The sequence below is a fragment of the Denticeps clupeoides genome, chromosome 9 (genome assembly GCF_900700375.1).
Source record: "Denticeps clupeoides chromosome 9, fDenClu1.1, whole genome shotgun sequence".
NCBI classification, from domain to species: Eukaryota; Metazoa; Chordata; class Actinopteri; order Clupeiformes; family Denticipitidae; genus Denticeps; species Denticeps clupeoides.
In genome coordinates this window covers 17,637,614-17,650,119 of record NC_041715.1, presented here as the reverse complement: position 1 = coordinate 17,650,119, position 12,506 = coordinate 17,637,614, and the positions used below count along the sequence as shown (strand labels likewise).

At 42.3% G+C, this 12,506-nt stretch overlaps 2 protein-coding genes across 3 annotated transcripts in view; one reads left to right on the top strand and one right to left on the bottom strand.

The window, feature by feature from the left end:
- LOC114796374 (ephrin type-A receptor 6-like) overlaps nucleotides 1-8,655 on the top strand; it is a 132,176-nt gene extending 123,521 nt beyond the window's left edge. The window contains exons 13-17 of one of the 2 annotated variants that reach the window (XM_028990259.1): nucleotides 15-224; nucleotides 1,600-1,749; nucleotides 3,026-3,219; nucleotides 3,474-3,623; nucleotides 5,263-8,655. In XM_028990259.1, the coding sequence (XP_028846092.1) occupies nucleotides 15-224; nucleotides 1,600-1,749; nucleotides 3,026-3,219; nucleotides 3,474-3,623; nucleotides 5,263-5,377 (819 nt within the window). In that variant the 3' untranslated portion in view covers nucleotides 5,378-8,655. Of the gene's footprint in view, nucleotides 1-14; nucleotides 225-1,599; nucleotides 1,750-3,025; nucleotides 3,220-3,473; nucleotides 3,648-5,262 lie in introns of both variants that reach the window. The other variant, XM_028990260.1, reaches the window with a different exon arrangement.
- Nucleotides 8,104-12,018, bottom strand: LOC114796377 (F-box only protein 47-like). The gene is made up of 11 exons (XM_028990262.1): nucleotides 11,986-12,018; nucleotides 11,252-11,413; nucleotides 10,726-10,890; nucleotides 10,559-10,635; nucleotides 10,399-10,476; nucleotides 10,198-10,306; nucleotides 9,775-9,948; nucleotides 9,398-9,547; nucleotides 8,806-8,948; nucleotides 8,329-8,488; nucleotides 8,104-8,226 (listed from the first exon to the last, which is right to left on the bottom strand). Exons 2-11 carry the CDS (start codon nucleotides 11,394-11,396, stop codon nucleotides 8,126-8,128), a joined length of 1,302 nt encoding a protein of 433 aa, XP_028846095.1. The 5' UTR covers nucleotides 11,397-11,413; nucleotides 11,986-12,018; the 3' UTR covers nucleotides 8,104-8,125.
- Nucleotides 12,019-12,506: the final 488 nt, after the last annotated feature.

Below are 12,506 nucleotides of genomic sequence, written 5' to 3'. Positions count from 1 at the left end.
TAACCTTCCTTCAGAAACACGACGGTCACTTCACAGTGATCCAGCTGGTGGGGATGCTGCGTGGCATCGCCTCGGGCATGAAGTACCTCTCAGACATGGGCTACGTACACAGAGACCTGGCGGCACGGAACATCCTGGTCAACAGCAACCTGGTGTGTAAAGTGTCGGACTTCGGCCTGTCCAGGGTGTTGGAGGACGACCCAGAGGCCGCGTACACCACCACTGTAAGACAATTCCCCCTCATTAAGACAGAATTATTATTGCTTTCGAGACTAGGGCTCAAGCAATAACACCAGGTACTTGAGTAACTTTATTAATTAAATAATGAAGATAATGATGAACTTTTGCAAGCTTTGAAGTTTTGTTTATTCCTTTCTTGTCTGCTGCCGTAGCATGCAGTGGAACGAAGCTGGAGACACTGTACTAATTACTGAGCAAATTAGTGAAAGAAGTCAGAAAAAGCACCAAAAGTGTTACACTCAATTTAAAATCTGTCCATGGTTGCAACTTCAAACATGCCATCTGTGCATACACGCATAAATAGGTATGTAATGACTCTACTATATTCCAGCTACCCAGATAACCATCAGAACAGTCTGTAGAATTCTCAGATATTAGAGTTGCAGATATTAGAACATTTCATGGTTTCCACCCCAGTATCTTAATGAATATTTAACACTTCATTATGTTGATGAGAATATTATATTACTGTCAAAAGATATGTATATAGCATATTTCAAACAAAACCAATAGTAATAAACCTTCATACCTCCTCCCCAGCTATGTTAAAATTTACATTTACGTTTACGGCATTTATCAGACGCCCTTATCCAGAGCGACTTACAGTCAGTAGTTACAGGGACAGTCCCCCACTGGAGACACTTAAGGTCAAGTGTCTTGCTCAAGGAAACAATGGTAATAAGTGGGATTTGAACCTGGGTCTTCTGGTTCATAGTTGAGTGTGTTACCCTGTCATAAAAGTCCCATGACAAAATATTATATTATAACCAGTTGCCAATTAAGAACTTTACTCATTTTAACAGAAAACTGTGCAGTCGGTATGCATTTAGCAGCACTCTCGGCTCCATTTGAGGTTTTGCCCGCTCTCTTTCACTGGCAGCTGTTCTACAGGCCTGTGTGGAAAGTTTCATTCAGCTCTTTAAATCCAACTGACACTCTCGTGACCTCTATTCTTCTGGTCACTGGTGTGGGATATATTGCATTCTGGGGTCCATAAGCCATTTTCTGCATGACAGAAATCTATGCTCACAGATGGAGCCGGCTGTCTTGGTCACAGTGAGGATAGGCGTGAAGGATTTGCTCAGACTTGTGATTTGACTTTGCCCTCGTTCGGAAAGAGTGGTGGGGATAGAACGCGCCGACTCCCAAGTCCTGGTAAACCTTTTGGCAGCTTTAACAGCAAAGGCAGTCATCTCAACAGCAAAGGCAGTAATCTCGGCACAAAAGCAGATGCTGAAGTTTATGAACGATATTCACGCTGCGTATGCTGGAGCGTGTGGGCTGGGGACCCGTTTCCTCCAGCGCTGAGTTTGAAGGGAAATCCATGCTGAGTGTAAAGTGAAATACATGTGTTCAAAGGGAGGGAAAATCCCCATCCGATGGACGGCGCCTGAGGCCATCGCATACAGGAAGTTCTCATCAGCCAGTGACGCGTGGAGCTACGGCATCGTCATGTGGGAAGTGATGTCGTACGGGGAGCGGCCCTACTGGGAGATGTCCAACCAGGATGTAAGTTTCGAATTGTTTGGTTAACATACTTTTTTATTTCTATCAACTTTTCACAATGTGAAGCGGCTGCTGACTGAAGGACCATGCTTTAATTTAAAAGTTTCTTTAGTATTAAAACAGCCATTCATGAAGCCTTACAATTGACTTTTTTAATTAATACCGAGTGCACAGAGAGGCCTTCTAGCCAATCAGAATCAAATTTATCTGTGTGCAATTCACACCAGTCTCTGTACATCAGCATCACAATGTCTCTGTATTACTTTACTTTACAATATTATTTAATTTACCAAATTATTTAACAAGACTTCATAAGTATAGAAAGTGTACATGCTCTGCAGCCCTTATGTGACTTCGTTACATTCCTGCTGCTTGGGTTACATTGTACAGCGTCACTGTCAGACAGGAAGAGTGTAAATTTGGAGCGCCAGGCCTTGGCCAGAAGACCTGTGCACTCCTGGAACTGAATGCCGCCAAATCCTTTGCCCCTGAGCGAGCAGTGAAAGTCTGTCCCTAATCCCACCTTAGTTTTACAGAGAGGGCAGCAGCTTGGAGAGCATTTGGAAGTGCTTTCACAGCCCCCCACAATCCCTCCAAGCTCGAAGCCACAGTCCAGCGGCAGAGCAGAGGGATGCTTAGCCCCGACTGATCTCACTGCAGACAGCAGGTCGGTCGTATGGGTCTGACTGATAGGCAGAGAGACGTGGCTCAGAAACTGTTCTGCGGCCTTAAAAATAAACTGCAGAGTAACCACAGGCATGAATTTCTTGGAATGTGCCTCACAAACCGCTTCAAATTCTAAAAGTCGAGGGCAGAATACATTTTTATATGGAACTTGAGGTGCACGCAAACGTCCTTTTTACTCACAACTCACAAGTGTTTTTCTGTACTTTACTCACAAACACATTTTTTAAGTAAATAAATGGAGTTCATGGGAGTCTGATTCATGCTACAATTATTGGACAAAACAAAAATTAAATGCTTAAAGAAAAAATATTTGAGAAAATATTGATATGAATAATAAATCTTCCTGATTACACGATAACACCATTTGTTTTGCTTGATATTAAAAAAGTCTTGTTCAATAATTTGGGCAAAAATCTGATTCCACAGGCAGGTAAAAACACAAATATGCACACATGAAAAAACAAATCAGAACAATCAGGGGAGCACAAGACAAACTCCGGTCTGGAACCCATGGGACTGGAGCATTTGGGAAATGTTTTTATATCCGGTCCATTTTCACTTGGAAATTTCCCTGTGATCCTCTAACCTGCAGGTGATCCTGTCCATAGAGGAAGGCTATCGTCTGCCGGCACCCATGGGCTGCCCCGTGGCCCTGCACCAGCTCATGCTGCACTGCTGGCAGAAGGAGAGGAACCACCGGCCCAAGTTCACCGACATCGTCAGCTTCCTGGACAAGCTCATCCGTAACCCCAGCATTCTGATCACGCTGGTGGAGGACATCCAGGGGTACGAACATCGCTCCACACTTTCATCTTCAAGTCAGCACCCACTGACTTATGTGTTAACAAAAAAAAAAAAAAAACAGTGTGGCACGAAGGAGAAATACTGAAAGCTATTAAAATGTTATTACTATTGCTGTTGTTTTGTAGAGCCTTCCTTGTATTTATGTATTTAGTATTTATGCGCTCTAATTATGACCAACCAAAGAAAATGAGTTCATGACCTGCCTTCATCTCTCGTGTGTGTGTGTGTGTGTGTAGATTGCCGGAGTCTCCTGGAGATGTCCCTGATTACCCGATGTTCATTTCCATTGGAGACTGGCTGGATTCCATTAAAATGAGCCAATACAAAAACAACTTTGTGGCTGCTGGCTTCACCACGCTGGACTCAGTTACCTCGATGACCATTGAGTGAGTAGCAGGAATCCCAAAGAGGTGAACAAATAACAACATGTCGATCCAATCCAACTTTATTTATTTGGCACATTTTAACAACTAAAACAGTTTCCAAAGTGCTGCACAAAAAGACAAAGACCAGAATAAAATGCATTAAAATTAACTAAAAATAAGAGTATAAAAGTAATGAAAACAAATAAGAAATTGTCATAAGACTAAAATTAAGTAAAATAACAAATAATAGGTAAAAACACAGAGGACCACACAACTCACGGTGGGTTGAAAGCCAGAGAATAAAAGTAGGTCTTAAGATGAGACTTAAAACACCCCACAGTGCGAGCTGTCTAAGTCTCGTCTTAGGCACCACGAGCTGGAGCTGGCCCTCAGGCCTCAGGGCAGGTCTGTGATATACTGAGGGGCCGGTCCGTTGAAAGCTTTAAATCTTTCTAAATAAAATCGATTCTAAAAGGCATCGGGAGCCAGTGCAAAGATGCTAAAATTGGGGTGACGTGTTCACGCTTGTTGCTCCCATTCCAAAGACACGCTGCAGTGTAAGCGGGAAAGTGAAGAGTGACTAATTCCGGTCTGAAGTGCATTACAAAAACTTTCACATCACATCCAAGATTTGTGACCAAGGGCTTGAGGTAATTATCAAAAGGACCTAAATCCATTTGGGGGTCTCTGGTCCCAAAGATAATCACCTCAGTTTTGTCCTCATTAAGACATAACCAAGCCTTGACGTCACTGAGGACAGTCTAAGTGGGGTGTCAGGGGGCTGGATGAATGTAGAGGGACAGCAGACATGTACAGTAAAATCCCCAGCAATTAAACTCGTATCATAATTTGTCAGCACAGCAGCAATGAAGTCAGAGAAAAAAGGATAAAGTCCTTATTATACTGAGTAGGTCTGAAGACCAATATGCACAATACCGGTTCCTTTCGTCGTAACGTGAAGTAGCTCAGTTCAAATGACGAAAAAGACATTTCAGAGAGTAGCTGAAGATGCACACTGCTCTTCGGAACAGTCACCTTCTGAAAAGGCGCTGAACTCACCCGCATTGATCCAAGTTTCCGTGATAAACAGTAAAGCTCTGCTCTGTGAAATAGCCCTGAAGAATTAAAGTCTTGTTCAGGAGTATCATACAGGGTGGCGGTGTGCCTGAAACTGCATATAACATCTTATATAATATTTTGTTTGCTAAACATTCATATATGAATGGGTGGTAGTAACCAGAAGACACAGGTTCAAACCCCACTTACTACCATTGCGTCCCTGAGTGTCTCCAGGGGCACTGTCCCTGTAACAGGGGGGCACTGTCCCTGTAACTACTGATTGTAAGTCAGTCTGGATAAGGTCGTCTGATAAATGCCATAAATGTAAATGCAAATCGATGGCTTTCACATAAGATCTCTGTTATAGACATGCTGGCACCACGACCGTTACCAAAGCAAACATGAAGATAGATGATGACTGCTTTATTTCAATAATAATTTTTGGCAAACTGCAAACACTCCCAAACACTCCCAATGCACAAAAGCTTATAAAGCACCTTTAAAATATCTACACTATGAGTCAAAAAATGACTGTGATTGAATCATTTTTCCATGTTTTACCTTAAGTAGTAACTTCTTTGCATTTCTTCTTCTCCCCCAGAGATGTCAGACAAATTGGGGTCACACTGATAGGCCATCAGAGACGAATAGTCAGCAGTATACAGACACTAAGACTGCAGCTGCTTCAAGCCCATGAGAAGGGCTTTCACGTATGAGAATGTAAGAAGAAAGCTCCAAGCCTGTGCCTCAGCCATCTTCTCACAAAACCAGACTTTTCCTGTCCACAGATGCAAGGCCTCGCTTTTCCTGCAGGCTAACCAGCTGACCATCTTACTCCCAACACGCAAACTCAGCTACAAGAACCATTTTTCTACTCAGTAGCTTCCGCCAGACCCTGGATTGTGAACCTTTACCGACCGGCATGTCTAAAGGAGACCATAGGCCTTGTTGCAGCAAAAGTGTGTCTATGTGAAGCAACAGTATATTAACAGTAGATCTGTAGATTTTGGGAACGTGATCTACAAGTACTCTCCATGTTTTGTGACCATGTAGCTGCTATAAGATGTGCAATCCGAGGATTGATTTTAATATCAAATTGTTTTGAGGTTTGATAATGTCCAATGTCATGAGGCATCTCGTTTTATTTACTCGAATCCAGAGTATCTGGTATGCTTATACTTGAACAATACAGACAGCCTAAGGATTTCTGAATGTTCTTGACTTTTAATGTATAGTCTATTTATCAGTTGTAATCTAAATATAATATTTATATATGTGGAGTCCTGTGTGTGAAACCCCCTAGTGAATTTTTGAATTTTATTTTCGTATTTAAATTCAGCAATATATGCAGTTTCAGTAACGATTGAGTGGAAAAAGGGAACCGTACGGAACACGGTACGTAATTCAGGGGCCGTGGCTGGAGCTGCTGGAGAACATTGCTCTGAGGTTTCAGTACAAGATCTTACTCTTAACGTTCATGTACAGTAGGTCACGTGTACATAATTTGGAAAAAAAAAATTGTCCTATTTACAAATGCAAAGAGGAGATATGTAGGACGACTTTGGACAAACATCCAGCTTGTTCCTCGCGGACTTAGAAGCAATGTTTAGGAAGCAGAATCATCCAAGTGCCCATGTGCTGCTGAGAGGCAACAACGGGGGTCGGATGTTCAAAGCCATGCCGTAAACTGAACCCTTCAAGAAAGAACCACATTTCGTGGACGGGAACACTAACATACCTCTTGTTCAGAGCAGGAGAAGCTCACAGTAGGAGAAGCAGATGTCCATTTTTGTACAAAGTAGACGTACTTAAAATTTGTGTGTTTTATTTTTGTATGGTTTCCAAAGAGGCATACTAGATCTTTCACAGCACAAAGCGCACAACAGTGCCAATATTTATTTGCAAATAAAGAGGAATAGTAGTTATGTGACACTAATTATTGTTTTATAAGGAAGTGTATGATTATGATTATTGATCATTGATTGTAGACTCAGTCAGTTGAGTTGTGCTTGAATGTCTAGATTCCCTTTGGCTGGAAAAGGTTTTAGGGTCACGTAAAGAATTAGTATAGCAGTGGTTCTCAAACCCAGGGAGACACACAGCTCTTAAAAACAAATGTATAAAAAGTAAAATATTCAATAGATCTTACAGATTATGAATTCTGTTAAGATTAATATGTCAAGACAAATTTAAGGCCTTTTTCAAAATATTTGGCATGTTGCAAGATCACAACACCAGTTTTACAGAAATGTATTGAGAAAAGAAAACGGCCTTATATTCAGGCCAATGCAGTATTTTATGAATGGACACTTGTTATAACGCAGGGGTGAAGGGCGGCTGTTTGGGTGTAACGGCGCTGCCTCCAAAAAGTTCGAGAACCGCTGGTATACAGAGTTGTGTGAATCTTGAATGTGACACATTCTGTTTCCTTCTGTTGTCCCGTGGATCAGGCTTTTGATGCTGTATGTCACACACTCTTGTTTAATTCTAAACGTTTTCCACTTTTCACAGGTCATAAAAACACTTTGCCTTCGATCTTCGAATTCCATCATGCAAAGTTCATCAACCCTAGTTCGGTATTTGTTCTGATATAAATAACTAAATAGACGCATACTGTTTTAGCTCAGCAGATACGTATTAAGCCTTTCATACAGGACTGTGGCCCTGGGGACAACGACAGCGGGAGGCGTTGAGCAGTATGAAGGCAGGACTCTTAAACTAGAGGTGCTCGGTCTCCCTCCGGTGGACGTAAAATAAGTACAGAAATAAAAAGACTGGCCTGCAGGTGGTGTTGCTGAGACGTCTGCGTGTGTTTGCTCTTGTCGTTTTTTTTTGTGGGTGCTCCTTGCAATTTGTAGATTTATGTCTGAGTCTGCTAAGAATGGAGACACATCAACATGTTGTCATTGCCCAGTTGTTTAACACAGAGCTTCTCGTGTCTTTCCTTTACTTTTAATTGCACTTAACAAGTCCACTGGACCTTAAACACGATTTTGTATATTTAATCCATAATCCATTACTTGAATAAACATTTTATTAAATATGTGAGTAAATGTATAAATAATTGACAAATGACAAGTGTACAAAAAGGTGTTACATAGAAGTCCATCACAGTGAGGTTAGAACTGCAACTGAACAGATAATGTAATCAATTGTTAAATGACTGAAATATAGATTTAAATAAATATATATTGTACAATAAATATAGAAAAACAGGGACTCATATCACATCTGTGACCCAACATGCTTCCATGAGAGTGCTAACAGCATTATCATGTTTTTTTTTTTATTTATCCAGAGCCTTGGGCTTGTGTTTGTCCTTCAAAATTGTGTTCACTGACCACAACGAGATGAACAAACAAGAGGAATAAAATGTATTGGACATAAAGCGGCGTCCAGTTAGACAGAAGAAACTGTAAACCTTGACATGGTGAAATTCTGCCCAGGAAACATTGGCATCAGTCTTATTTCAGGAGCATGTACACAATCTCGGTGTGAAAAAGTGCGCTGGCTTTGAGGAGTCTGCAGAAGCTTTGCAGCATGTCCTCATTCTCATTCTGATTGCCTGCACAAACAAAGATTACATCGCTGCCTGCATTACTGTACACTTTACCAGATGATATCTGCAGGTCTGTGAAATAAATGCCATCCCCGTTTAGAAAATTACCTGAAGCGACGAGCGCATACATTTCCATGGAGACCTCAGAGAATGTGTTCTCCATGCTCTGGATGAAGGACCACTTGTCAGAAGCCCCTGGGAACAGACTGCACAGCTGCTTCACTATCATCACAGGCCACTTCATGCAGTAGCAGTCCTTCTCACAAACCTGCTTAAACAACAGTGTTTTCATAAAAATCTGATGAATCAATCCTGCAATATATTTCATTTAAAATACCACACAAACTGGACTATAGTCTTTGTTAGAGGTATTTTTCAGATGTAAACAGTGCATATAAAAATTCTGATGTCAATATAACATTTGTTTAATTGCTATGTTTTCTTTTCAATTTATGTATAAAGTTTTAACCAGTGCATTAACTTGCTGATCCCTTTATATGCATAAGACTGGTGGCAGATTTTCATGTCAGGGTCACAACATACTAGTACCCAAACATACGTAATATGTGTTTAACATGCATTTACCAAGATGATTAAAACCAAGAGCTGTGAGATCTCCAAGACCCGTCCATTGAGCGCCTTGTTGGCCAGAACACTGTAGCAGATGTTCTTCCCACAGAAGACGAGCAGTCGCGCCACATTTTCTATGTGCCATGGCTGAGGAAGGACTGAGAATCGGATGTTAAAATCACTGTGGTTGCAGTCCATCTGTACCATTTGGTTGCAAACTTTTATGAAACTGCAATGACAGCTTTGATGTTCCGCTTTGTGGGAAAATAATTTTCCAACATTTTCCAAAAACACTGTACAGTGAAAAAAACAATCAGTAGAATTTGGGCAGAAACTTGGAAATGTCAATATGCTTCAGATAGATAAGTTAGCAGATTACATCACGGGAAGAATAGAGTGAGCATGCTCTAAATTTGACAAAGAGGTGCTGAAGTGCTGTGTTAGAGCACTATTATTTGGACTTAACATAGATAATGTATTTTATTTCACTGTATGACTTTGGAAAACCCCCAGAGAAGGGCTAAAACAAATACCACTGTTCAATGTACTTCCCACATTATTGAGATGTAGATACTAAATAATAAAGAGGAGCTGCCTCTGGTGTTACCTGTTATCTCCTCTATGATGCTCAAAACATTGCCGGCACTCCATTCTCTGGAGTCTGTGTTCCCATAGAGTAGAACAAGGGCCTTGGCCAGGTCCCACAGCTGTACCTGGGCCAAAGGCACATCACACACCTGCTGCCAACCAATCTTTCCTGAGAGACGTCAGGCATGGTTTACAGGTTACAGGACGTTCAGGAGCATCTCAGTGTTCATCCAGTGGTTTATTATACAACTGTGCAATTGCAATTTTTCTCATGACTGTGTAAATGATACAGAATTTACAGACTGTCTCTTCACATTATGTGTTCACAAAGTAAACAAATCCATGCAGGAAGGCAACATGAAAGGGCAGAAAGTTACTTTCCAACTTGAATTTTACCATCAGTGCAGAGTGGTCCACAGAGAATGAAGAGCAGTCGTGCCTGGCTCACCATCGGCCACGGCCTCAGCAGGTGGGTCAACCAGAAGAGTGAGTCTCCAGCACACTGATTCAGGTCCAGGAGCACACTGCGACAGAAGCGTCGAATATGCTGCTCCATCCTGTCTGAGGCTCCTGTCCAGTAATGATAAACAGCCAGATTTCATGGGATTTTCTTAGAACTCCCAACAGCAGGTCTTATCATTTTTATTAATTCTCCCTAATATGCTGATATATCAGACTTGATTTGGCATACACAATAGAAAGTGTCAGTTACAGAAGAAGAAATGAATGAACGTGTCAACATCAGCATCTCGCCAAACTTTAGCAATAAGTGCAACAGCTTAAGAGACAGTTCAGTGAGAAGCATCGGGAACAACTTGCCTGGTCTGCTTGTTAGGATCGTCTCAATCCTTCGAAGCAGATTGGTGCAATCAGACAAGAAGATGAAAACCCTGTGGCACTCCAAATCATCCCACCCTGCTATTAATGTCTGCGATGCACGGAGAAGAGACCAGGAGAAGCTGCGGTTTCATACTGAAATGCAACTCACCAAAAAAGTGCCAGAAAATTGTGCGCTGCTACCTTCAGGAACATTCCGTAGCAGGCGTAGCCCAAACAGCCTGAAACTTCAGTACAGTGATCAAGGGAAAAACAGGGAACCTAGGAGGAACCGGATCTTGAAATATAGTTTTGATTCAAATTCAGCGGCAGCCCGCAATATTTTATCCTACGCTGGTCTTACCTTTGAGAACCTGCTGCTAATAAACTTCAAGCGATCCTTTGTTGGTAGTAGCAGCGTACATCTTTTGAACAACAAGCCTAATCCGTGAGAAAAGCTGATACTTCACGTCTTCCCCTCACTCGACCCCCCACTAATTTCACAGGCAAAGCATTCGAACCTGCCCCTACCTAGAGATCTGTAGTAAGCCAACGTGACGTGTTCGTCATCGGGCGAGGTGCAGTGGTGAAGTTTCTGTATGACCATCCTCGTCCTCCAGGACAGAGTTGACACATGGTTGACTATGCATGCATTGACGGCTTTCGAAACCATGCTGAAAACGCTCAGGTCAGTTACTGGGAAAAACAAACGAAAGTGAAAGTGATTGTCATTGTGAAACACTGCAGCACAGCACACGGTGACACAATGAAACGTGTCCTCTGCTTTTAACCATCACCCTCGGTGAGCGATGGGCAGCCATGACAGGCGCCCGAGGAGCAGTGTGTGGGGACGGTGCTCAGTGGCACCTTCCTGCAAGGCCAGTGGCAGTGGTGGCCTAGTGGTTAAGGAAGTGTGCTGTGCTGCAGTGTTTCACAATGACAAGAACCCACTGCCCCTAATACTGTACTTCATCAAACATGGTTTGTCATATATTCCAGAATGTATTTTACGTATTTAGCTTTTCACCATTAATTCCATCCTGGCCCTGTTCCTCACCTGTGAGGTGCTCTAAAATGACATGGAACACTTCGGCGGGTAGCTGCTCAAAGCAGCCCTGCTGGGAGCTTCTCTGGCTCCGCGTCATGATCCTTCTGGCCAGAGAGGGCTGGAGCTTCCTGGGCGGCCGCCGTGGTTTCACCATGGCTGGAACCGAGCCACCTTCACACACCAGAGCCAGACACAATTCTTCAATTATGTCACAGTGTCTTGCACTAAATCAGCCCAATAACAATATGGTCGCTGATTTTGTGTATGTGTGTGTGTGTATATATATATATATGTGTGTGTGTGTGTGTGTGTGTGTATGTATATGTATATAAAATGTCCCGCTGGTTGTTAATGTGTGTCTTGTTTTTTTTATTCTTTGTGAGCGCTGCACTTGGTCAGGGATATTTAATTAATTTACATTAGTTATATTAGCCGATAATCACGAGTTTTGGCGGTTTCGTTCGTGTCTCACCTTCCGAGGGGCTAAATATGTGGGAGGATTTCAGCTCTGACGAGAAATGTTGTGACCTGCGCGCCATCCTCTCTCAGAACGACTCAGCGTCGCGTTTTAACCCTGATAGCTAGCTAGCTAGCTAGCTCGAGCGCTATTTAGCGCCACAAGCGAACACGGTTTTAATTACGGACTTTATTCTCGTCACACTACGACTTCTTTAGATATTAATGTTGTTTGGTCTGTCATAATACCCGGTGCTGTTTAATACCCCAAAAATCTCATTGCTTACCATTTAAAGTGAGCCAAATGAACGCGTGCCCCTTTTCACTTTCAGTAAAGAAAAAAGTACGAGTTATAAAAATTCTCGGAGCGTGTATTTTGCCTGAAACCATAAATGCCACGTTAACAAAATCCTAAATATGTACTTCATGTGTAATATGAAATTTAAAACGTGAATCTCTCTATTACTCAGACATGCGGCATAGTCTGTAACACGCTTCTGCGCATGCGCGACCCCCATCAGCGTAGTCAGTCGTATTAGAAGCAGAAGCTGGATCCGGTATTTCCAGCGCAGGCATCATGGCTGCGTGTTGTCCTGAGCAAGCATGGGGATTACTTCATACTGAATGGTGCTGCTTATCTCTGGGTCTGTGATCCGATGACAGAGTAGCCCATTTGATCACTCTCTGCATTAACAATAAAACAATTACTACTCCCTATTCTGAGTAAATAACTGTGTCTCTTCTACAAGAGCATGTAGCCAAGACCTAACTAACCCTGGCCTGTGGTTGGTTTGAGCGAGTAGCGGAT